Below are 24393 nucleotides of genomic sequence, written 5' to 3'. Positions count from 1 at the left end.
TGACGTCGAGTCGTTCCGCTGACCGCTCGATCCTTCGCCCGCGCGTCTGCTGCCGCCAATCCCACAATTCTCCCAGTTCGGAGAGATGAAGAAGAAGAAAAAGTCCAAGTCGAAGAAGGCCGCATTCGACCTCGAGGCGTTTGAGAAGGAGCTCGGCGAAGGTGGCGAGGATGGCGAGGCCGGCGCCATCGGCGACGAGGAGGACCTGGGAGAGAACCCTTTCGCTCAAGAGGATGGCGAAGGCGCCGAGACCAAGGAAGATCAGCCCGAGACCTGGCATGGCACGGATCGCGACTACACATATCAGGAGGTGAGTTTTGCAGCGCAGCATCGTCGCGTCTTCATGACCCGCTCAGACTTCGGCCTCGATGTTGACGCATTTCCGTCCTCTCCGCGCTGCTCCTTTCCTCTTAATCGTAGCTTCTCGGACGCATCTTCAAGACGTTGCGAGCCCAGAACCCCGCCCTGTCTGGCGAAAAGAAGAAGTTCACCATGGTCCCGCCGCAGGTCACCAGGGATGGATCCAAGAAGACGATGTTCGCCAACGTCGTCGACATCTGCAAGCGGATGCACCGTCAGCCCGACCACGTGATCCAGTACCTCTTCTCGGAGCTGGGAACTCTTGGTTCCGTCGACGGCTCGCAACGGCTCGTCATCCGAGGACGTTTCCAGCCCAAGCAGATCGAGAACGTGCTGCGAAGGTACATCACCGAGTACGTCATCTGCAAGACTTGCAAGCGCCCCGAGACGCTCCTCACAAAGGAGAACCGCATCTTCTTCGTCACCTGCGAAAAGTGCGGCTCGCAGCGGTCCGTCAGCGCGATCAAGAGCGGTTTCCAGGCGCAGACCGGCAAGCGGTCCAAGATGCGCGCTGCCGCCTAGGCGTGTCGCCACCTCCCGGAGGGTCCGCGTTCGCCGCGCTGAACAGCTCCGCGAGTGCGCGCGTGCAAGGAGTCGTGCCGGCTTTCCTGGCTGGAAGCCTCTCGATTCCCGCCTCTGCGCCATCGCTCACAGGAAACCGCCCTCTTGCCGACAGCATCTCCTCCGCATCTCTCATGTCGCATCCATCGCTCGCCGGTTGTTGAGGCGAGGAATGCCGGCCATTCAGGGACCGTGGCAACCGGTCGTCCGTCTGTATTCTAGCGGCGGATCTTCCAGCTTCGGTTCCTCCTCTGGGCTCGGCATCGTCGATCCGACACTCGAGACGCTCTCGAGCTTCCATCATCGAGAGAACTGGCGCTCCCTTCGGGTCCTTACTTCCTCTGCACAGCGGCGCCGCACCACCACTCTGTCGTTGATTCCTGCTCTTGTATGTGTGCAGGGATGGGGACGTGCTTGTGCTACCTAGAATTGCGGGCGTGGGGTAACGATGTCGGTGGGCCGTCTACCTCGACGGTATCGGAGGCGAGAGGTTGCCTCCGAAAAGCCCGAAGCGTCCATGACGCTCGGTCCTAGCCCGCTCTTTGACCGCCAGCCTCCGGTGTGGGCCAAAGAGATAAGCAAGGAGAGCGGGTTTCCGCGCGTTGGCCAGACTGGGCTGGACTACTGGCCTCTGGGCAGACGGCTGCGTCGCCGAAACTTTTGGCGATCGAGCCAGGAGGGCGTCCCACGGGCACTTCCGGCGATTTGAAATCTCGACGAGTTGAATTGCGCCAGGCGAGAATTTCGAAAGAGGGGGAAAAATCAAAAGCAAAAGGGGGGCAGGGTAGGGGAAGCCGCCCATTGAGCGGCCCGGGTGAGGTGCCGGCCAAGAAGAAGATCAAACGACGTCGTCGATGCCGGCCCGCAAACGTGCTCGAGCAGCAAGCTAAAGGGTTTGCGCCCACGCCCTTCTGCCACCCGCGCTGCGCGCTGGAAGAAGGCAGTGAGCGGTTTCTCCCTCCCCTCCCCGTTCTTGGATCCGACCCAACCCGCCGCCCGTTCTGCCCGCCTGCCTGCCTGTCCGCTGTCTGTCTGCCTGGCCGTGGGCCCTGCTCCTCTGCCCCCCCCCCCCGTCGCCGATCAACACCGTTTGTTCCCTTCTATCCCCTCCTCCTCACCACCACCATCACCATCACCACCGGTCATCGCACCCTTCTCGTCGACCCTCCCCTATCCTCAGACCACCTTCCATTCAGTCAAAATGGCTTCCTTCTCCGACCGCTTCACCAAGGGCTCGTACCCTATCCACTCGGTGGCCGAGGCTGTCAAGCCCGGCCCCCAGGGCGTCGACCTCTACTCCCGCTTCTTCCTTGCCGGTGCCCTTTGCTGGTGAGTCTCGGCCCCCACAGAGATGTTGCTGTGACTCTCCCACGCTCGTCGAATATTCGTTCCCCCACCAAGATGGAGGAGGACGAGCCGTTTCGCTGGCGATGCTTTTGCTGGCGACGGTGTGCCACGCTCGCGGCATTCAGCGGCAGAGGACAACTCTTTCGTCTGGTCATGATGGCGAGAGACGCTGGTGCAGAAGGCTACACGAGGCCCAGCGCCCCTGGGTTAGGGCGATTGCGCTGCCCCTGCATCGACCGTGGCGCTTGAGCCCGCGGCGTCGTGGCAGGTGCGGGTCGGGACGCATCGAGGGCGGCGGTGGTTTGAGGGTCGCTGCGAATCTGAGCCGAATCTGGACCCGACCATGAGACTGACCCTTGACCCGTCAATAACGTCTCCCACGTCCTTCCCCCATGCGACGCCGCTCGCGCATCCCACAGCTCCATCACCCACGGTGCCGTCACTCCCATCGATGTCGTCAAGACGCGTATCCAGCTTGAGCCCACCGTCTACAACAAGGGCATGATCGGTGGTTTCCGCCAGGTCGTTGCCAAGGAGGGTGCTGGCGCTCTTCTCACCGGTCTTGGACCCACCGCTCTCGGCTACTTCCTCCAGGGCGGTTTCAAGTTCGGCGGTTACGAGCTGTTCAAGAAGCTCATTGTCGGACAGATTGACAACGAGACCGCCGTCAAGAACCGCATGGCCATTTACCTTGGTGCCTCTGCCGCTGCCGAGTTCTTCGCCGACATTGCCCTCTGCCCGCTCGAGGCCACCCGTATCCGTCTCGTCTCGCAGCCCACCTTTGCCAACGGTCTTCTGCCCGGCTTCGCCCGCATCGCCAAGGAGGAGGGCCTCGGCGGCTTCTACGCCGGATTCGGACCCATCCTCTTCAAGCAGATCCCTTACAACATGGCCAAGTTCGCTACCATGGAGGTCGTCCTCGAGAACGCCGTCGCTGCCTACGGCAAGCCCAAGTCGGAGCTCTCGGGCGGTGAGGCTACCTTCCTCAACCTCGGCTCGGGTCTCATTGCCGGTTTCGCCGCCGCCACCATCTCGCAGCCCGCCGACACGCTTCTCTCGAAGATCAACAAGCAGAAGGCCGCCCCCGGCGAGACCATCACCGGCCGTCTGACCAAGATGGCCGGCGAGCTCGGAGTCAAGGGACTGTTCGGTGGTCTCACCACCCGTCTGATCATGGTCGGTACCATCACCGCCGGTCAGTTCGCCATCTACGGCAAGATGAAGGAAGTGCTCGGCGCCACCAACACCGTCGAGATCTCCAAGACTGCCTAAAATTGGACACAGTCCAAAGCTCCCGGCGATTGCGATCGGTGTGCCTGCATCTGCTTCTGCCGTGACCGATCCTGGCGTTCCCGACCTTGAACCCGGCACCCCAGCACACACGGCCTCTTTCCCCTCTCCTTGATGACGACCATCGCGATTACCCCATCGCTCGCCGTGACGGAGGCTTCATCCGGCTTTGTGTCCGACGGGAGCGACCCTTGACGTAGCTATAGATCCGATGCTGACCGTTGATGCAACAAGAAAAGGCGGTCGGCTCGAGACCAGAGACTGTGGTCAAAGGACGATGGCAATGGGCCGGCTGACTTGTCTGGGAACAGCGCCTTCGACCCCTCAGAAGGAGCCAAACTGGGGCGTCTGAGGAGGTCCAAGCCCGAGCGCCACGGAAGAGGCACGGCTGTCGTCGATTGGCGCCAGACACGAGGATACGGCCCGAAGTCTCGTGTGAGGTATCTGTCAGAGGTCGAGAGCAGAGGGACGAGGGGACGAGGTCGTGCCTGCAGGCAGGCTACGCACGGGACACGCACCAGATTTTCGGTGAGGGCCACCAGGCGGCTTTGGCGTGTGGGGCCTGCTGGCAACTCGGGTCGTCGTTGGCCGCGGGCCGCCTGCTGCCGGCCAGTCCTTTGCCCTTTCCCGACACCACCATCATCCCACCGACTGCCCTAACCACCCCCTCAGCCTACCGAACGATTCTTCGACCGCCATTATGATCCAGCTCTAGCGCCAACAACGTCCTACGAAGCCGAATTACGCCGCCGCAGTCACCTGTTTGCCTCCATCTCGCCGTCGTCCTGCGGTCCTGCTTGCCGCCACATGGTCAAGAAGACAACAGGCACGGCGAGACGAGACTGACAGGTTCCCCAGCACCGCACATGATACCCCTCCGTCCACAATGAGCTCGTCTCCCTGGCTCGCCTCGACGTCGAACTCTGACACTCCTGATGCGATTGACCCTTGGTCCGAAGGTGGCAATGGCATGCGTTCTCGCCTCGGGAGCCGAGCGGCGTCCTCCTCGCACCTGTCAGTGCAGGCTTCCGGTTCCCGTCAAGTCGACAAGCACCCCCTTCGCTCTCCTTCTCCCAACACCGTTCAACCGGGCACGTCGACGGGCCTTCGTAGTCGCAGATCTGCCTCCGACTCGCCTCCTGGCGAGTCCCTGCCAGTCTCGACATCCTCGCGCTCGACTCCTGGCGGTATAGCCTCGGAATGGAGAGCCATCAGTGCCGGTCTGGCGGGCTTGTTTGGGTCCGCAACCGCAGGAGACCGCTACGAATGGCCAGAAGACCCCGTCACCGGTCCAGCGCAGGCGCCGAGGTATCGCAACGAATCTCGATCCGCACACGCAGAGGATCAGGGCAGGAAAGGTCACCCCCCAAGTGCCCTCGACAAGCTCGAAGGATGGTTCGGCCTCAGGGACAACAGCCATCCCAGAGACGGTCGACTCGCAAGCGCCAGCCATCCTTCGCTTCGGACAGCTTCGAGCCAGTCGGCGCCCGCCCAAGAGGCGCAGGTGAGGGTGCTGATCCATCCAGTCGCACCCACCGACACCCTCTCCTCTCTGGCACTGCATTATGGCGCCGACATCCAGACGTTGCGACGGTCTAACAAGCTCTGGCCCGGAGACGCTGTGCAGATGAGAAGCGTCATGTACATCCCCATCGACAGCTGCAAGCATCGCCCGCCGAATGCAGAGATCAAGGTGTTCGCCAGCGACGGCGGAGCAATCGTGCCATCAGAGCAGCAAGGCGGCACCACGGCGGCCCTGAAGCTGGCCTTTGTTCCCAAAGAGGACGAAGAAGATTATACCGAGGTTGCAGCAAACGGCAGCCTCTCTGCCGCCGCAAACAGCCTGGGTCCGCCGGCAGAAGATCCTGCATCCGACTTCATGCCCGACACTAACAAGAGCTACGCCGACGAAGGCATCCCTGGCTCCGTCGCGCTGGGGAGGAGCTCGACGCTGTCGCGGACTGGTTCGATCTCGCGTCTCGGCGGGGGCTATCCAAGCAGCCTAGCCCCGTCTTCGCGACCAGACCGCAGATTGGGGGCAGTCCCAGCATCCGACACGAACTCACACTCTGGCGCCGGGCTCGAACGCACTCATTCAAGGACCGGCAGCGTGGGGGCCAGCACCTCGGCATCAGCGTCGGCGGCCAGCTCCGGCTTCGTCGCGCCCAAAGGGCCCATTCACGTCTCCAAGGTGCCAGCCGAAAAGCTCAAATTCTTTACGCCATCCGAGAAGAGACGGGCGATGACGGACGACGGCGAACGAAAGCCGACCTTTGGCGTTGGACCGGGGCACCCGGACTATCAGCCGGGCGACTCGGGCCTGGACGACTTGCTTAAGCAACGGTCGGACGAGGCGCCGGAGGACAGGCCCAGAAAGTCTGCGGCGGCGCCGACAGCGAACGCACGACCTTCCCTGCTCTCTCACGTCTCCGACCTGAGCTCGACCGCCACGTCCGACAATCACGATGTCGACAGCGACGCAGATTGGAAGCCGAACGTCTGGAAGTTTGGCGAGTCGCGATCTCGGTCTGCGCGAGGATCTGAGAGCCGCCCTTCAGTAGGTGCAGATTCTGGCGGCGTCGTCTTTGACGCAGGCATCGAGTCGGACCGCCACCACGCGCCTAGTGCAGCTGGAGACCATCTCTCTGCTTCGGTTCATGCCGTCAATGGGCCGTCGTCCTACGCCGGCTGGAACGACGCTCCACCTCCAGACGCAATCGTGGCTAAGGCATATGATGGCGGCGCAGGCTACAGGAAACGGCAGCACCAGAAGCACCACAGGCTGCTCCACGACCTCGCCGCCGGCCTGCCAGCCAACACCGGGGCTGCGTCCAAGTGGGCACGGCCGATCAACTTTGGCGACAGCTTGCCCCCGTCTGTCCCTGTTGCATCCGGCTCGATCGGGCGGAGCGGCGCGATTTCACCGCTGCCGCCTGGCGGCAAGGGGTTCGGCAGGCTGTTGAACGACACCATTCGAGGCAGAATCAGCGTCGAGGGAGCGCTGGGAGCGGCCTTGGACGAAGTGCGGACCAAGACGGCGCTAGATCTACCGCACCACGAGGCGGCCAGACAGGCTCGACCTCCTGCGACTCCAGTAGCTCCACCACCAAAGGTCAGCCTGGTGAACGACGGTGCGACGAGTCAGAACCAGCGACCATCCTCGCGCGAGCACGAGCTCAACAAATTCGTCGCGGCGGGCGGGCACGCAGATGGCGACACGAGGGCTGGAGGACCGAGCGGCGGCTTGGCACCATCAGCCTCGCCCTGGCGGTCCGGATCGGGGCAACAGCCGCGCGCTCGCCACCGTTCCCAGGCCGACAAGGACGACTAGCAAGCTGCTACGGTCAGTCTCGCGCCTTCGCTTCAGCATCTTCACTCATCGAACGAGGCCGTGTTCTTTTACTCCCCGTCTCGGACAATATCACGCCGTTGAAAAACCTCACCATCCCGTCGGCGAGCGTTGCGCCATGCCATGACTTCATGAGGATGTAGGCGCAGGTGGCGATGCCAAGAGGGTTGGGTTCGAGCTGACGGACGACATGGCGACGGAGTGACACAGGTCGAGGGCGGGGGTATCTTTTGCCGGAGACGTGCGAAACGCCGGGTGAGTGCTACAGTACCAGAGTGATGAGGTTGAGAGAAGATGGAAGGCTGACGAGCGGCAAGGCCGATTCAGCAATTGTCCGGGTGACGCAAGGGGCAGGTCCTGCCCCGCGTCCGACGACGCGGATGTATATATAGCGGCGGGCAAAGAGGCCAGCAGAGGGCTGGCCGCGAGCAACAGCAGGGTATATTTTGGCCGGACTTGAAAGAGCCGGGATCTCGCTGAGAGTCTTTGCGTCGCCGCCGGAAGGGGAGGCGGGCTTTACTCGCTCTGGCCATCTCCGACCGGGGATGAATTCGAGACAGAAGAGGGAGAGGGTCGGTAGACATCTGCGTGGTCGTCGTACTCGACCTCCTCATCCGTCAGCTCCTCGCCCGCCTTGACGCCGGCATGTCGGCCGCCCAGGCCGCGTTTCTTGGCCCAGTGCCACCCGTCCGAATAAGGCGGGATGCGTTTAGGCAGGAGGATGGTATGGTACCGACTGCGGTGGAGCAGGATTAGGCATTCAGTAGAGGGACTGTCAGCGCAAGCGGAGGGGTGGCTCGAGCCTCGTCGCGATCAAGACTCACAAGGGCGATCCGGGCCCGACGTTGAAGAAGAGCTGCAGGTTCTTCCATGCACCGACGTCGTAGACGTTGTCGAAGTCTTGGCCTCGCTTCGCGGCCAGCTCTCGGTAGTACGCTAAACGGCGGTGACAGCGTTGGACGAAACCGGAGAGCGAGCAACATCGTCAGTTGAGCCGCCAAGAGAGACTGCAGCGAGCTGGGGCGGGGCGACTCACCGTTGTCGTTGCTCTCGACGCTCGTCTCGCCGCGCGCCACGATGAGGAGCTGCCATCCTGCCATGACCGCGAGCGCGAAGCCCATGACCACGGCGAGGACGTACAGGAGCAGCACAAAGACTCGCGGCGTATATGGGTACGGCCAGTCGCTGCGGAATTCGAACGTTTCCCTGACGACTCGCCACCCGCTTGCGGTCACCACGGCGCAACCAATGGAGAGCCAGGTCATGAAGAGGACGAAGTAGCGCTCGTTGCCGATGCCGACGCAGCCGTTGATCCAGGGGCAATGGTGGTCCTGCAAAGTCGAGTGGCGCGACAAGGCAACAACGGTCAGCTGAGCTAGCCTGCTTTCCCGGGTTCAGGGGCCACGTCGCGATGCCGACGGGGCGACCTACGAATTTCAAAGTGCAGGTCTTGCAGGCACGGCAATGATGGGCGCGCTCCGGCTTCGGAGGAGGCACCAGCTTCTCGGCCTCTTCGTCGCCAAGCCAAGCTCGAATCTCGGCCTCGCCCTCGTCGTCCTCGTTGTCGGCCACGTATGAGTCGCCAGGCGGCTTGGCCGTGCTCTTGGGCTTTTTCGAGCGCAGCCGTCTCTCGATTTGTCGCAGCTCGGGCGGAAGCACAGAGAGTGCCTTCCAGAGTGGCACCTTGGGGCACTTGTGGCACATGCGCGCGAGCGGAAACATGTCATCGTCCTCGTCATCGACGTCCGATTCGAGCTCTGCGTCGACGTGCCCCGGGAGGCGCAGTTCGGCCTCTTGCATCGAAATGGGAAGCGGCGATTTGGCTAGCCGTGGGCTGCTCAAGGTGATAGACGATTGGCTCGACGAGGATCGATGCGAAGAGGAGCGCGACGACGAAATGAGGTGCGCCATCTTGGCCCCCGCGGCATTCGACGATCGCGACGCGCGCTGGGAGTCGCTGGAGCCCTTCCGCAGGTCCTCGAGCGAGGCCACCGGACGGATGGGCGAGGCAGGCTCGAATGCGGTTTCGGCATCCGCACCTTTCCCAGGATGCACTGTGGCCGTCGAAGCGAGACGGGGCACCGCTGGGCCGCTCGCTTTGGAGGCGCGTTTCCTGTACCTGGACCACCAGATGCTGCTGCCTGGCCCGGTCCTGCGCTCTCGGTTCGAGTCTCCAAGCCCCTCTAGGACGGTGCCCGGCGGCTCTGTGCAGGCCATGTAGTAGTGCCACCCGATGCTGAGGATGATGAAGAGGCATACCGAGAGCCAGGCGAAGAACTTGGCCGCGACTGCGGGCGTCTGCTTGAAGCTGTTGTAGATTGACGGCGCCAGGCCGAGGGCGACGTGGGCGGGCGAATGGGTTTGGAAGAGGGCGACGAGCTCTGGTGGCGCCTGTGCGAGCTGCGGGAACATTGAGGAGACTGGGTGACGGAGAGAGGTTTGGGCGAGGCGAGCGCAGGCTCAATCGGTCGGTCGGTCAGCCTGGAGCGGGCTACCGAAGGTCTGATGGGCGCAGACGGGCCGAGCAGCAGCTGGGATGCTCACAAAAGGTCCAGATGCCGCCCACGACGAGGATGATGCAGATTGCGATGAAGACGGGGCCGGCGGAGCCCGTGAGCCAGTCGGCCGCCCTCTCGACGGTGCGGAAGCTGACATGGACCAGCTTGGCTACGGATCTCATGGCGGGCAGCAGGGCTGTGTTGCGGGGCGAACCGATCGAGGTTGGGTGGTGGCGGTGTTGCTCGCGCGGTGGAGAGGTGCTGACGGTCGTGGTCAAAGGAGCGTGGAGGCAGTCATGTCCGGAAGCAGCGCCGACAAGAGTGAGGAGGAGGGAAGGGTGCAAAGAAGGTGCAAGCTTGAGCCCGGGATGCGACGCTGCTGCTTGGCTAGCAGCAGAAGCAGTGTGTTCTGTGCTGTATGTACTGTACAGGACGAGGTGCCTATTCGGTGGACGGGCGGACGAACGGACGGACGGGATGAGGAAGAGGTGGACGAGGGAAGAGGGGGAAGCGGCGTCCGGGCAGGGGCCGAGGGATGCTGGCGTGCGCGCTCGGGTGACTGGGCAAGGTAGTTAGGCCAGGGCTCGGGGCCAGGAGAGGCTAGGGTCTAGCGAGCAAGTAGTGTATGTCCGTCTCCTCTCTGGGCTCGAGGAAAGTGTAGGTGTGGGCCCCACGACCGAAGACCCTTTCTTTCTTTCCGCCCCTCTCTCGCCTGACACCGGCAGCTTGGCCTGGCTGTCAGCGAGATCGTCAACCTCGTCGCTTGGACCCCCGTTTGTCGGCAGGCGAGCTGGCGTTTTTCGGTCTGGTCCGAAGAAAAAGAAGAGTCTGAGTGGAGCGGCCCACCGAAGATCAACGTCATGCTGGAGTAGAGGCTCATCCGAATGGTGCCGTCCCTCGTCGCCTTCCCATACATCGCACCGACCTGCCATCGAGAGAGGAGCCAGTGCGAGACTGCGTAGAATCCTATACGGTGGCTCACGCCCCAGCGACGTCGACGCCTTCTTGTTCCATCGAGGTCGGTTCGCTGCTCAACGGCGCGTGTCTCAGTGCGCCGGATGCAGTTGACACGAAGCAGGCCGCCTCCCTCGTCCAGATGAAGACCGGCCGTCGACGAGCGCCACAACCGCCTGCCGGAAGCAAAACAGCCAGGGCCTCCATCGGCAACGGCCATTCTGGCCTGATTCTCATCCGATCCCGACTTTATCAGGCGTTTCGCCTCCCAAGACCCTCGGCTGACCGCAGCTTACCGCTACGCCCGCGGCGCACGCCTGCGCCAGAGAAGCCATCGGACCGCACCAGGTCAGCACTCAGCCTTCCCCGCTTCATCCTAAGCGGTCGTACCGTGACACGGCGATTTATATACGTTGCTTCGCGGCCCTCAACCAATCACAGCGTGCATGGCAAAGTGGTCACTGCACTCCCTTCCCACTTGCCCTGCTCAAGGTGCCCACAAAGGTGTCAAGGGAGAGATCGTGGGTTCGAACCCCACTGCTCGCATTTCCTTTTTGTCGCGTTTGTGCTTTTTTGCGCGGCCAGACATCCGCGACGTCGACGATGGTCGAGGTCCGCCTCCTCGAGGCAGGCGTACAGCTATCTGGCGCAACGCAGGGGCGCTTGCGTGCTCTTCCAACGATGCATTCCGCGCAAGTCTATGACAGGCTGGTACATAAGGAAGCCATACGGTCCGATGCGCCCTGCTACTGCCCCCTTCCCCCCTGTCGCGACTCAGTCGTCGTCGATCTCGACGACTTCGGCCGGTCGCTCGCGCAGCTGCGACAGCAGGGTCTGAGCGACCTTTTGCTGCTCGGCCTCGTCCGACTCGAGGTCCTCTTCGCCCGAAACGCGTTCGGCCAGCTGGATCTTGCGCTCTCCCAGAGCGTGGATGTCCTCCTGTTGGGTTCGCAGGGGGCAGGTTCGCAGGGGGCAGATGGCGCAGAAGGGCGGCGGAAGGGGGGCATGTCCCGGGGATGCAAGGGATCGTCAGCCGTGTCCGCGAGTGCTAACCGACCGCATCGCCTCGGACGGCATCCGCAACGGTCTGTCACTCACGTCGATGGTGCCCTTGCAGATCAGCTTGATGACCGTGACGGGCTTCTTCTGGCCCATGCGGTAGCACCGGTCGGCGGCCTGCTTGTCGTTCTGCGGGTTGAAATCCTGGTCAAAGAGGATGACCCAGTTGGCGGCGACCAGGTTGATGCCCAGCCCTCCGGCCTTGGTCGAGAGCAGGAAGACGGTGATCTCCGGGTCGTTTGTAAACTGGTCCACCAGGTGCTGTCGGTCCTCGACCTGCGTGGCGCCCGTGAACCCAACGTAGCGGATGCCCATGTGCTCCAGGCACACGCACAGGATGTCGAGCACCATGGTGAACTGGCTGAAGATGAGGATCCGCTCGCCCCGCGCCTTGATCTCGGGGATCAGCCGCTCCAGGGCCTTGACCTTGCCGGCGTTCATCCATTCGCGGGCCGGCAGCACGTGCTTGCGTGTGCTCTGTGGCATCCGGCAAAGGCGCAGAGGAAAGGCAACAGGGATCGGTCGCACGTCAGCGGTGACACTCGGGCGGTCAGAGGATGTGGCCTGCGGCGGAGCAAGCACGGGCAGTCCGACGACCAAGGCGACCACGACGACCACGACGACTCACAGGATACGTGTTGGCCGAAAACGACAGCTGTGCGTCGGTGTTGATGCGGAGGTCCTCCTTGGTATGCTCAAAATTGGCGTCGGCATAGTCGGGTTCCTTCATCAGGTCGCGCGCCATGGCGTCAATCTTTTTCTCGTCAAAGATCCTTCTCGTCAGCAGCGGGTGGTTGGCCGCCTTGCGCAGCTCCATGAGCACATGGCCCGAGTCCTTGCTGCCACCCGTCGTGCCTCCTCGGGTCCGGCTGCCGGCGCGCGGCCGATCGGCCTGGTCGGCCTCTCCGAGTGCGGCGGCCCGTGATCGTGCGACGGCCTGGGCGTAGACCTTCTTCTGCACGGGCGTCATCTCGCAGTACTCTACGGTGATGGTCTTGGTGCCGAGGTCGGTCAGCACCTTGTCCTTGAGCCTGCGCAGAACAAACGGCTGCATCATCCGCTTTGCGCGGCCGACGCGCTGCTTGGACAGCTGGTTCTGCTGTGCGCCTGCCTTGACCTTGAAGATGGCCGCAAGCGCCTCTTCGGCCGAGCTAAAGTACTGTGGCATGATAAAGTTGAGCAGCGAGATGAGCTCCTGCAGGTTGTTCTGCAGCGGCGTGCCCGTCAGCAGCAGCCGCCACTGGGAGCGGATGCGCAGCAGCTTGTCGTACTTTTGCGACTTGCGGTTCTTGAGCACATGGCCCTCGTCGTACACGCAGACATTGAACCCGCGCTTGCGCAGGAACGCGTGGTCGGCCGGTCCGCCCGACGCCATCTCGTAGGTGGTGAGGATGACTTCGACGTCCTCGTCGTACCGCAGCTCCTCGCGCAGCTCGACGCGGTCCTTCTGCGAGCCGTAGTAGCGCCGGACGTTGATCGAAGGTGCAAAGAAGCGGAACTCACGGTCCCAGTTCTCCAGCACCGAGCTCGGCGCCACCACCAAGTGCGGACCCCGCACGCCCGTCTCCTTCAGATGAGCGAAGAACGAGATGACCTGCGCCGTCTTGCCGAGGCCCATCTCGTCGGCCAAGATCGCGCTCGTTTTTTTGCGGTAGAGCAGGTTGAGCCAGTTGACGCCCACCAACTGGTAGTCTTTGAGCGTGACGCCATCGGCGAGCAACCGCGGCTGCTCCTCGAGGTAGTACTTGTCCCTGATCGACGCGCCCTTCTTGACCGTCGACAGGTTGAGGGTGCCGGACGGCGTGCCTTCTCTCGAGGTGCCTGCGGCCGGCGACCCGACGCGCGAGCTGGGGCCGGCCGAGTCCGGATACCAGGAGGCCATTGCGGAGCTGAGCTCGCGGCCGACCTTTTCGCACTTGGCTAGCACCTCGTCGACCTCGTAGTAGCCTGCCATCAGCTCCTTGCACGCGTTGAAGATCCGAGGGGTCACGCCCTTGGCCGCCTTGTCGCCCAGCTTGGCCTCGACATCGTCTGCGTTCCTGAAGGGCCGCAGCCCGATGATGGTCTGCGCCTGGGCCGCCGAGCAGTTGGTCGTGTCCATGAGCGCGTTCTCGTCGGCCGTGTTGAACCAGTTGACGGCCGCGCGGTCCTCCTTGTCGGCGCGGTCGATCTCCTCGGCGTCGTCTTCGTCGGAGCTGAGCTCGGTCACCCTGCGGTTATCAATGCGTTCTCCGTCGTCGCCGTCGTCGTCAACGACGATAGCCGCTTGCTGCTGCTGCTGCTGCTGCTGCGCCTTGCGCTGTGCCGGCAGTGTTTTCGAAACGTGGGATGTTGTTCTGGACGTGGGTACAGCCTGTGGAGTCTTTCGAGGTTGGCCGGCCGCTGCACTTTCCGCCGCAGCCGCTTTGCGCCTCTTCAGGACCTCGAGAGCCTTGCCACCGTCGCCCTTGGTCAGCTTGAGAGCGTCGAACAGGTCGGCCGTTTCGTAGCCGGAGTAGACGTTGTGCAAGCGTATGGCTTTCCGCAGTAGCACGTCGGAAGATGCCGACTCTCGAGCAGCAGAGCCGTTGCCTGTTCCGCTAGAGGACAGAGGGATGGGCGTCGTGGTCCTGCTGGTGGAGGGCGTCGGGGAGGTGCGGTTCGAGGTCGTGGCGCTGTCGCCCTCGTCAGACTGCCCGCCCGCTCCGCCGCCACGAACTAGCCGCCGCTTCTTCGGCTTCGGCTTTGCGTCGTCGTCGCTGCCGCGGGCATCGACGTCGATAGCGGCGCGAGAGCCTTCCTTGGAGCTTGCCTTGGTGTCGGTGCCGTACTTGAAGTGTTCGATCGAGGATCGAAAGACCGACGCGTCCTTGGCAGGGGACGACAAAGAGCTGCCGTTGGAGGCGGGCGGAGCGAACTGGCTCTTTGCGAGCGATGAGCGATTGCCCTGCATGGCGGACTGGAAGCGTGCGCCGGACATGGTGGGACGAGCGTGGCTTGACGAGGTTGGCCGGGCGGCGGCAGGCCTGCGAGCGGGCGAGACGTGGTCTGGGAAGGTCAAGGGACTCGAGTCGGGGACGAGGATCCTCGGTGCACGCTGTTTGGGAGTAGCGGGGCGGCTCTGATCGTCGCTGCTGAGGATAACGGGAGAGGAAGGGGTCGAGTGGGGGTGCCTCGACATGGGATCCGACGGTGGTGCTGGTCCGAAGCTGCAGTCCAAGGGAGACTGGTAGTTGCCGTCGCGCGTACCCGTGGCAAGCGGGTGGCCGCCTAGCAGGCCGGTCTATTAGAGGGCACAGAGGAGTGGCGTAGGTTGAGATGCGACGATGCGGGATGCGTTGCGGCAGATTACGGTTCCCAAGGGTGAGTAGTAGTAGCGAGCTTGGTAGGGCCGTAGAGGCCGTCGAAAGGCAAGCCGAGGCAGGTTGCGTGTTGGTCGTGCCTGTCAGGCAGGTAGGTAGGCAGGCAGGCGGAAGGTGGGGTGTGACCTAGGGTGTCTGGTGCGAGCCTGTCGAGCTTCTTAAGACTCTGTCGCTCTCTATCTGTGTGTGTCGTCGGTGTCGTCGTCGGGAAGGAGGCCGAAGGCAGCCGGGCAGGTGGGCAGCCCCCCCACCCAACCTCAAAATTTCCAGCCCGCGGCGAACGGACTCGGGACGGTCAAGGGCCAGCAGGCCGGCCACCTGCCTGCCCAGGCTTGGCTGCCTGCCCAAGCACACGCGTCTGAGCGCAGGCAGGCCACAGGCATAGGCCTAGGCTCCCTCGACGATGCACTCATCGCGACGGCCAAAAAACAAGAGCTAGCAGGGCCGAGGCAGGCCAAGGACGTGCATCTACGCGCTCGCGTCGGGGCCGACCACCTTTGCCTCGCAAGGGTCGGATGATGAGGAGGCAGGCACTCAGGAGGGTGACGGAGCGATGCCGCGCCGACGGCCGCGTAGCTACACGTATACATCAGCCAGCGACACGTTACACTACTTGCTTCTGTATGCCTGGCAAAGCGATGCACACTCTCGCCCGCGGCCATCGAGACAGCCTGAACGTCTCTCTCAGAAACCGCGCCACTCGGGCGCACGGTCGGCCGCTCGCCATCACGTAGTGCTGCGGTCCACGGCAACTTCGTTCAACAGCGAGGCGACAGTACAGGATCTAAGCAGGAGTTGCACTGCGGCGACCGCGTCATCGCTCTTGCTGCGGCGCAAACTCTGGACCTGTGCTCGCGTTCTACGCAACGCCAAGTGGCGAAGGAGAGATTCCGGCAACGGCGACGACGACGACGACGACGACGACGACGGCGGTGCAGGAGAAGCACGGATTCGGTCAGCCCTCTTCTCTTCAGCGTTCGGCCATCTGCCCACAGCATTCGACTATGCTCACCTGCTGCTGCGCCTGCGTCTGCTGCGCGGGATCCTTGGGCTCAACCAGGTCCAGCTTCTCGCCAATCTTGTGCAACCGGTCCTTCATGCTTTGCAGGCCGCCCGCTCCGCCCGCCTGATCGGATTGCCTCTGCTCGGCAGCTGCCTGCTCCTTGCGGATGCGCTCATCCTCCCATCCGGGTGGACCCTCCGGCGCGCGCCCCGGCCGCACGATCGAGGCCGGCGCAGTAGTTTCCGAAGAGCTCATTCGAGGCTGCTTGCCCGTCGGTATAGGCGCTGGCTCGCAGCGTTCGTTCTTAAGGTTGATGGCCGTTGAGATCTTGGAAGCGCTGCTGCCGCGTCGTGGCCGAGGTTGTGTTTGCGACCTCTTCGGCAGGTCCTCGAGGCGCTGGTGGATGGCAACGAAGGAGGTCTCCCGCCAAAGCCAGCACGTCGAGCAGGTCTGGCTGGGAAGGGGTCCAGCAAGAGGACGTCATGCATGTCGCTTGCTCCGCCGGGCGCCAAGCGACCGCTCTCGCCCGATCTACCTACCAGCCCCTGCCCCGATATTCGCCCTCTCCCCACGCTGGAAGGCAGCGGGGATCCTCGACCCCGCCATCGGACCCATATGCGCAGACTGTGCTGGCTACCTGCGGTACGAGCATGGCCTACAACAACGATAGTCGGGCCATCTGGCTGCGCAGTTGGCACTCGTCAATGCATACGAGGCGAAGCCTTTTGCACGGCTCCGCTCAGAACCAGAGTTTCCTTAGTCACAGGCCGAGAGCGGGTCAGACTGCCGCTTGGCTGACAGCCTGGTCAGGCAACCTACCGGTCCGAGCCCTGGAGCCGCCTCGTAGCTTCTGCCTATAGGTTCGGCATTCGGTCTGATCGCGCTCCCTTCGGCCAGAGAGTGTCCCGATGCGATTGTGACAGTCCTACAAGTACAGTTTAAGGGTTGCGGAAGGAGCGCCTGCTTTCCACCGGCTCAGCTTGTGAACGTCCTGATTGGGGCCGCTGGCGGACCTTCGCCGCCGCCGGGCACGAGATTGATCCAGAAGCCAAGTCCGCCCGCCCTTCCGAGCCCGACAAAGACCTTCTCCGGAACGACGACCCGCTCGACGTCCAGGCCAAGCCAGAGCAGGCTGTCGGTCAATGCAGAGGGCAGCTTGAAGGACGCAGCAATGCCTCGCGCGCAAGAGGCAGCCTCGCTCGCAAGGTCTTTCTCGTCAGTTCCGGAGGCAGGGACGGTTGCGGTCAGATTCTGCCTGTGCGGACGAATCGGATCCCAGAAGTGCACGAAGCTGTCGCCGCCGAAATGCAGCCAGCCGCGGGTCGCCTTGGCTCTTGAGGCCGTTTGGTTGCTTGCATTGGACAGGACTTGTTCCACAGCAGGAGGGACGATGCCCGTCTGCGTGGGTACAGCCGATCCGGTGGGCGCGGCGTCGATGGATGCGAGGATCGATCCGGGGTAGAAGGGCGCCGCCTCAGGTTTCGGCGAAATGGCCTCTTGCGTCGAGGTGGTCATGGTGACCGGACTGGGGCCGAGCCCGAGTTCAGGGTACCAGTTGACCGAAGTGGCAAAGAGGCCGAAGAGGATCAATGCGCAATAGACGCAGGGTCGAGAGTGGAGGGTGAACGAGAGGAGGAAGAGGATGAGGAAGAACGGGCTGACCTTTGGGAAGGGCACGAGGAAGAGGGGGATCCACCAGCGAAGGCAGTACATCTTGGCGGTGGCGTTGGCGGCGGCAAAGCGGCCTTGCACGCTGTGGCGGTCGACCGCGGGCGAGGCTATAAGTACGGTGGCGGCAGCGATGGTGATGGCAGTGGTGGTGGTGAGAGGTACGGGGAAGGCAAGCTAAGGAAGGGGCAGCGAGATGCACGCAGGCCGGCACGAGGCAGGGTGGGCCCGACTTCCGAGATGGCGGCAGGCAGGCCAACGAGCAAGCAGCAGCAGCTTGGCTCGGCTTGGTCGCCGACCGACGCGAAAGAGTGTGGAGAGAGAGAGCAACAGGCAGACCAGGCAGTTCAGGGTCAGGCAGGGCAGGCCAACCGCCAGGCCGACAGGCCACTCTGACGCGCCAGCAGCTGTCTTGATCCCTCGCCACCAACCCAACCAACCATCAACACCTCCGGCACCTCCGGCACCGACCCACATCCAAAGGCGTGGCTGTGCTCGACCTACCTACAACTACCACGCCATCCACCTCCTCGGATGATCTAGCAATGGCATCCCTGCTGTACCCCTCGGGCGCAAAAGTACACACTCAGCTCACCCCTTTCCAACAGACGCTCAAGCTCGCACGGCACACGCCTTCGTCGCAAAAACCCACATGCTCCGGCTACCGCCCCTCGTCCGACGCGGTTCTGGCAGTGGACCCCGTGTCCGAGGTGGATGCGACGCCAGATGATTCGCGCGACGACCAGCTCCGAGCCGCCTGGTCGTCTCAACCGTGCGCTGCTTGCGCCCTCAGCGTCACCGGCCATGCCGCTGCAGACAGCCTCGACCCGACGGAGCGTATCAGAAGGCTCAAGGTCGCAGTCAGGATCGACGAGCTGCTCGAAGACGAGGGCAAGCTGCTCGACTTCGCCTACGCCGACGACGGCGTCCTCTCGCTGCGCAAGCAGATGCAGCTGCCGCACTCGATCAGCCAGGGCATCAGAGACCTTAGCCCAACATCCCAACTCAGCCCCTTACCCGATGCCACGCCCAGCCCGCACCTTGCCAGCAGCGCGATACCCTCCGGCAATGAAAGGTCTGGCGGCCCGTCCTCGTCGACGCCGCTGCTCAAGTCTCTCAACCGCAAGCGCAAGGCCCGATCTCAGTCGCGTTCGGTCTCGCCGTACAGGGACCGCGACGCCTCTGTTGCAACGTCAAGCCGCCTCTCCAGCCCAGAGATGGCCCAGCCCTCGAACTCTGGCTCTCGGCAGGCTTCCACCATGCCAGAGAGGGCCAGCGGCGATTCGGAGCATCTTGCCAAGCGCCGACGGATGTTTAACGCCGGAGATGCCGAGGATGGAGGAGAGAGCGACGGGGAGGGCAAGGCCGGCGTATCGGAACCGGCGGCTGAGGCCGAGGGCCTGGCCGCAGACGCAGACGCAGACAAGAAGAAAGCGACTGACGACTCAACCGAGGTCAAGCAGGAGAATCTCGAGACGGACGAGGTGGAGCCGAAGAGCGCAGCATCGGCCGTCGAAGAAGGAGTGGCGCCCAAAAAGGAGCGGCCCGCCGTGATCGAGGAGCGGACAGGTCTGATTCAATTCCGAGTGGTCACCAACGACGGCAACCCCGAATCGATGATTCTGCTCATGGGCCTCAAAAACATCTTCCAGCGGCAGCTGCCCAAGATGCCGAGAGAGTACATCACCCGCCTCGTGTTTGACCGCAACCACCAGAGCCTGGCCATCGTCAAACGCGGTCTGCAGGTGGTCGGCGGCATCACCTACCGGCCCTTCAAGCAGCGCAAGTTTGCAGAGATTGTGTTCTGCGCCATCACCAGCACGGAGCAGGTCAAGGTGAGCGCCGGCGCTGCAGCGTAGTGCGAGCAGGTCTCGATCGCCCGATTCCGAGTCCGCCATGCACAGCCGACGTCGCGTTAGCTGTCGAAAGCATGCTGACGCCATCCTTCCCCTCCCTCTCTTTGTGCGCCGCACCACAGGGTTACGGCTCGCATCTGATGAACCACCTCAAGGATCATGTCAAGGCGAGCTCGCCGGTGATGCACTTCCTCACGTACGCCGACAACTACGCCATCGGCTACTTTAAGAAGCAGGGCTTTACCAAGGAGATCAACCTCGACCGCGAGATCTGGGTGGGCTACATCAAGGACTACGAGGGCGGCACGCTGATGCAGTGCACCATGGTGCCGCGTGTTGCGTACCTCGAGTTGCAAGACATGCTGGCCAAGCAAAAGGAACTGATCCTGGCCAAGATCCGCACCATCAGCCGCAGCCACATCGTCCATCCGGGTCTCGAGGTGTTCAAGGACCGCGACCGGCTGATCCGGGCCAAGGGCCTGATCGAGAAGCCGGACGGCACGGTGGGCGTGCCGACCAAGAGGGAGGGCGAGGAGGAGGGACCCGACGATCCGACGGCGACGTTCTTGGTTGACCCGAAAGACGTGCCAGGCCTCCGCGAGAGCGGCTGGACGCCCGAGATGGACGAGCTGAGCCGCAGGCCGAAACGCGGACCCCACTTTGCCGTCATGCGCCACATCCTGGTCGAACTCAACGGTCACGGCAGCGCATGGCCGTTTGTCAACCCGGTCAACACGGAGGAGGTGACCGACTACCTCGATGTGATCAAGAACCCAATGGGTGAGTCTGAGCGGGCGGAGCTGAGGGGAGGGAGGGGGAGGACACGAGGGGATAAGAGCGTGGTGACATTGCAAGGGCAGTCGGGCTGACCACAAGCCTCCTCCTTTCCCGTGGACGACATCAGACCTGTCGACGATGGAAGCCAAGCTGGAAAACAACCAGTATGCCAACGTCGACGAGCTGGTCAAGGATGCGCAGCTCAGTGAGTGTTTGCGACCCCCGTGGCTCGCGTGGAGCGCGACGTGTCATGCTGACTACCCGCCTCGCTGTTCCTGCTCGTCTCGCTTTGCCCATCGGCCAGTCTTTGACAATTGCCGCAAGTACAACCCGGCCTCGTCGCCGTACGCCAAGAGCGCGACCAAGCTCGAAAAGTTCCTGCACGACACCGTGCTGCCCAAGGTGCAGAGCTCCCTGTGAATGCCGGTGTCACACGTCTTGTTCCCCGTTCTCCGGTCCATTGACCGACCTGTAATTGTACGCGCAGCGATGTTTCTGGACTGACATCTGATTCGGATGAGCAAACAGGCAATGGTGGCCAAGGCGACTGCGGAGGTGGCGGTGGCGATGGGGGGCGAGCCTGGTCGTTGATTCGGGGCAAAGCGAGATGCTGTGCTGGATCGGGGCCGCGCGCACGGTCCAGACCTGGTTTAGCTGGCGGCCACGAAAAGAAGCAAGGCCCTGGCCTGGCCCGGCCTGGAGGCCTGCCCAGGGTGCAGCGGGGCAGGCGAGCCGCGCTGGCCGAGTCGATGCCGTCACCCGGCCTGGTCTGGCCGCACCTCTTTTGGTCGCTCGCCTCGCCTCTGAGCCACCGCGTTGCTGCCCTTCGTTCGATTGGGAAGCCAGACCCTCGGCCCAACCCCGCACTTGTCGCCTCCATCATCCGTAGCATCCCTTCACCACCCTCTGGCTTCTCGGATCGGCATCGCCCTTCTGCCGCGACGCTTCCATACACTACATCCGCCCGCCCCTCGCGATCCGTCAACAGATCCTCGTCACAGCTGGCTCGCGATAGCGCAAGGACGACAAAACCGCTGGCTCGCCAACGCCCAGCCCCTCGCCCCGGCTTCAGATCCAGAGGGCCTGTGCAAGCGATTGGGCCGCCAGCTCGTCGTGTCGCCCAAGACACGCACCCTCTTCCCTTGTGACCTTCAGACGACCGCAGCAAGTCCCGCGCCACACTCGACGAGCCTGAACGACCATGTCCAAGTGAGCCTCAGGCTGCCCCCTGCCGCTGCCGCTGCACTCGAGCTCCCGAGTACTGGCATCCATCGTGAGGTGCTGAGGCTGACGCTCTGCTCCGGTCCTTCGCTCTCCGCCTCGTTTCGCAGCTACGACAAAGTGGTCAGGTCGGCCACCAAGCCAAAGGCTGGCGGCATCAAGCCAAAATATATCGACCCAATCCTGGCCACCACCTTCGCCACCGATGGCAGCCTGCAGAGCGTCTGTACCGCCCTCTCCCAGAGGCTGCGGGACAACAGCAACGTTGTGAGTCTTTCCTGCAACCCCTTTGCGCGTCCCTCGCATGGTGGCGATGGCAATACTGAACACTGCGGCGCTCTTCTCTCTACATGGCATCCGGCATCGAGCAGACCGTGTTCAAATGTCTTATCATCATCCATACCATGGCGCGCAACGGCGAGGTGGACAATGTCCTCAGCCACCTTGCTTCCGAAAGCGCCAATCTGCGGCTTCGCAACATCACAGGAGGTAAGTGGCTTCCGCTCCATCTCTGGTCTTTGCGCGGTCCGCTTCCTCGGTCGCCTTTCGTCAACGGGTGCCTGAGACTGATCTTCTCCTCCGGCCCTCTTACCTTCCTTTGAACTGCCTCTGCCCTACGAAGGCTATGAATCTGGCGCGAGTCTGACGCCTTACGCGCAGTACCTGGATGAGCGGATCCGGGCGTACCGCGAGCTCAAGCACGATGTTATCCGGTCCAGCGATCGATCGAGGGCTCAGGGGGGTGGCGGCAGCAACAGCAACCGGCTGCGGCGGCTCAGCGTGGAAAAGGGCCTGCTCAGGGAGGTCTCGGTGACGCAAAAGGTGGCAAACGCCCTGCTCCAGTGTCCCTTCTTCCACGACGACCTCAACGATGATCTCACCATGTCGGCGTTCCGCATGTCGCTCAAGGACCTGCTGGCGCTCTACACTGCCATCAACGAGGGCGTCATCAACATCCTCGAACACTACTTTGAGATGGCCAGGTCGGATGCCGAACGCGCCCTCGAGCTCTACAAGCGCTTCTGCCGTCAGACGGAGAAGGTGGTCGCCTACCTCAACTCGGCAAAAAAGGCCGCCTACAGCCTCAATGTCGCCATCCCCACCCTCCGACACGCTCCAGTCTCGTTGGCTGGGGCGCTACAGGAGTACCTCAACGACCCCAACTTCGAGCAGAATCGGCAGGAGTACAAGGAGAACAAGAAGGTGGCTGATGGCACCGCATCAAAGCCTGCCACGTCGACCACCTCGGCATCGGTCCCCAAGAGCGAGTCCAAGAAGAGCATCACCATCAAGGAACCCGAGAAGCCCGAACGTCCGGTCAAACCGCCCACCAACAACCAGGCGTTGCAGGACTTTTTCGAGTCAATCGACAGCGGCCAGGGCAACGCCTTTTCCAATATCCCCGTCGAGCAGAGCTTCTTCGGCGTGATGCCACAGCAGACTGGCATGGGCTTCGGCCCTGGCATGGGCACGGGCGCTGGTTTGCAGCCGCAGATGACGGGTTACAACCCGTTCATGCAGCAGCAGGCTGGCGGCGTAATGGCGCCGCAGATGACTGGGATGACCCAGATGGGTACCGGCATGGGGATGGGCTCGGGCATGCCGCAGCAGCAGAGCGGATTCCTGCAGGCGCAGCCGACTGGCTTCTTGCAAGCGCAACCCACCGGCTTCAATCCGTTCCGACAGTCGCTGATGCCTCAAGCGACGGGCATGGGGGATCCTTTTGGCGCCATGGGGGCCAATCAGGGCGGCATGTTCGGCCAGCAGGGCCAGGGACAGGCGCAATCTCCGTTCCAGGCGCAAGCGCAGCCGCCTCAAACGCCACAGCCACAGCAGCAGATCCAGTCGCAGGCGACCGGAGCCTTCTCGAACAATGCCTTCGGCAGCGGCCCAGTGTCGGGTCAACAGACCAACGGTAGCTCCTCCAACGCGTTATCCGCCTTCAACTCGGCGTTCGGCAGCGTGCCGTCGAGCGGTTCGGCTTCAAACCTGCAGCGACCGAGCTCTGCAGCACCAGCCGGCCGGGTGACATCGCCAAAGCCCCTGATGCCGCAAAAGACTGGATCGCGCAACCCTTTTGCGCCGCCTCCAGGCCAGACTCCTCCTGCATCGCCACCGCCGGCCACAAAGTCCGGACCGTCGCTCAATGAGCTGGCCATGAACGCGTTTGCCACGTCCGCGCCCAACGGAGGACACTATGGCCTCGGCGCCAATGCTTGGGACGGAGCGAGCGGCGCCGGAGGAAGCGCGCAAAACGCCACTTCGCAGCAGAACCAGCAGCCCGACGCCCAGACTTCCGGCCTCAAGCCTCAGCCGACTGGCATGATCGGCAGCATCGCTTCCGAGTTTGCGTTTGGCAACCGACAGCAGAATGCCGCCTCGCCCGCCCCCGCCACCCCCTCGACCAGGGCCGGGACCAGCGTCAACGCAGGCTCCCTGACGTCGGGCTTTGACGCCATGTCCTTCGGAGGCAGCAGCAACCTCGGCACTTTGAGCACGACGACGACTGGCACGGCGCCGCTGCAACCACAGCCCACAGGATTCGGGGGGAGCACGGTCAAGCCGTTCAAGCCCGAGTCGAGCTTTGGCGCCAGCCTGGCTGCCAATCCGGCGTTTTCCACGCCGTCGGCCGGCCCGCTTGCGCCGCAGGCCACAGGCAATCCGTTCGCGCGTGTCGCGTCGCCTCAGCCACCCTCATCTCAGACCCCAGGTCAGGGCGGCGTGTCGAGTCAGGCAACAGGTTTTGGCAGCGCCTTCAACCCATTGACCACCGGTAGCAACGGCGTGCAGCCGCAGGCGACCGGCTTCGGGTCGTCGCTCTTCGGTACATCCGGGATGGGCGCAGGTACGGGAGCCTCGAGCGCGTTTGGGCCGCCGTCGACTCCGTCGAATGGTGTCCAGCCCCAACCGACCGGGTTTGGAGGCATCAAGCCCTTCCAGCCGACGAGCGCGTTTGGACAGAGCACGTTTGGACAGCCGCAGCAACAGCCACCACAGCAGCAGCAGCAGCAGCAGCAGCAGCAGCAGCAGGCTCAGGAGACAAATCTACTGCAATTCTAAGACAGGGCAGCGCTCTCGGCGGCAGCCTGTATCAAGTCGGCGTCGAAGC

At 63.2% G+C, this 24393-nt stretch overlaps 9 protein-coding genes across 9 annotated transcripts in view; 5 read left to right on the top strand and 4 right to left on the bottom strand.

Annotated features, from left to right (window-relative positions):
* The window catches only part of PFL1_03185 (uncharacterized protein), a gene marked incomplete at both ends in the record, with an annotated part of 1874 nt that extends 992 nt beyond the window's left edge, over positions 1-882 (top strand). Inside the window, 2 exons of the mRNA XM_007880701.1 lie at positions 77-310; positions 421-882. Of these exons, the coding sequence (XP_007878892.1) occupies positions 77-310; positions 421-882 (696 nt within the window). The remainder of the gene's footprint in view (positions 1-76; positions 311-420) is intronic.
* A 1240-nt stretch (positions 883-2122) lies between these two features.
* On the top strand, positions 2123-3540 carry PFL1_03184 (uncharacterized protein; the record flags this gene model as incomplete). The annotated part of the gene is made up of 2 exons (XM_007880700.1): positions 2123-2250; positions 2688-3540. 2 exons carry the CDS (start codon positions 2123-2125, stop codon positions 3538-3540), a joined length of 981 nt encoding a protein of 326 aa, XP_007878891.1.
* A 904-nt stretch (positions 3541-4444) lies between these two features.
* On the top strand, positions 4445-6889 carry PFL1_03183 (uncharacterized protein; the record flags this gene model as incomplete). Its single annotated transcript, XM_007880699.1, has 1 exon — positions 4445-6889. The coding sequence occupies one exon, from the start codon at positions 4445-4447 to the stop codon at positions 6887-6889; it is 2445 nt and encodes an 814-aa protein (XP_007878890.1).
* A 534-nt stretch (positions 6890-7423) lies between these two features.
* PFL1_03182 (uncharacterized protein) lies at positions 7424-9587 on the bottom strand (the record flags this gene model as incomplete). The annotated part of the gene is made up of 5 exons (XM_007880698.1): positions 7424-7643; positions 7732-7843; positions 7944-8238; positions 8339-9327; positions 9452-9587. 5 exons carry the CDS (start codon positions 9585-9587, stop codon positions 7424-7426), a joined length of 1752 nt encoding a protein of 583 aa, XP_007878889.1.
* A 1546-nt stretch (positions 9588-11133) lies between these two features.
* On the bottom strand, positions 11134-14578 carry PFL1_03181 (uncharacterized protein; the record flags this gene model as incomplete). The annotated part of the gene is made up of 3 exons (XM_007880697.1): positions 11134-11298; positions 11458-11895; positions 12047-14578. 3 exons carry the CDS (start codon positions 14576-14578, stop codon positions 11134-11136), a joined length of 3135 nt encoding a protein of 1044 aa, XP_007878888.1.
* Positions 14579-15573: 995 nt separating this feature from the next.
* Positions 15574-16017, bottom strand: PFL1_03180 (uncharacterized protein; the record flags this gene model as incomplete). Its single annotated transcript, XM_007880696.1, has 2 exons — positions 15574-15618; positions 15772-16017. The coding sequence occupies 2 exons, from the start codon at positions 16015-16017 to the stop codon at positions 15574-15576; spliced, it is 291 nt and encodes a 96-aa protein (XP_007878887.1).
* A 720-nt stretch (positions 16018-16737) lies between these two features.
* Positions 16738-17475, bottom strand: PFL1_03179 (uncharacterized protein; the record flags this gene model as incomplete). Its single annotated transcript, XM_007880695.1, has 2 exons — positions 16738-16894; positions 17126-17475. The coding sequence occupies 2 exons, from the start codon at positions 17473-17475 to the stop codon at positions 16738-16740; spliced, it is 507 nt and encodes a 168-aa protein (XP_007878886.1).
* A 500-nt stretch (positions 17476-17975) lies between these two features.
* On the top strand, positions 17976-20483 carry PFL1_03178 (uncharacterized protein; the record flags this gene model as incomplete). Its single annotated transcript, XM_007880694.1, has 4 exons — positions 17976-19265; positions 19409-20066; positions 20191-20268; positions 20368-20483. The coding sequence occupies 4 exons, from the start codon at positions 17976-17978 to the stop codon at positions 20481-20483; spliced, it is 2142 nt and encodes a 713-aa protein (XP_007878885.1).
* Positions 20484-21264: 781 nt separating this feature from the next.
* On the top strand, positions 21265-24344 carry PFL1_03177 (uncharacterized protein; the record flags this gene model as incomplete). Its single annotated transcript, XM_007880693.1, has 4 exons — positions 21265-21272; positions 21395-21551; positions 21656-21773; positions 21907-24344. 4 exons carry the CDS (start codon positions 21265-21267, stop codon positions 24342-24344), a joined length of 2721 nt encoding a protein of 906 aa, XP_007878884.1.
* Positions 24345-24393: the final 49 nt, after the last annotated feature.

This window comes from Pseudozyma flocculosa (assembly GCF_000417875.1).
Source record: "Pseudozyma flocculosa PF-1 unplaced genomic scaffold scaffold00009, whole genome shotgun sequence".
NCBI classification, from domain to species: domain Eukaryota; kingdom Fungi; phylum Basidiomycota; class Ustilaginomycetes; order Ustilaginales; family Ustilaginaceae; genus Pseudozyma; species Pseudozyma flocculosa.
The sequence above is the reverse complement of the archived record's forward strand: the minus strand, read 5'-3'. Positions and strand labels throughout refer to the sequence as shown.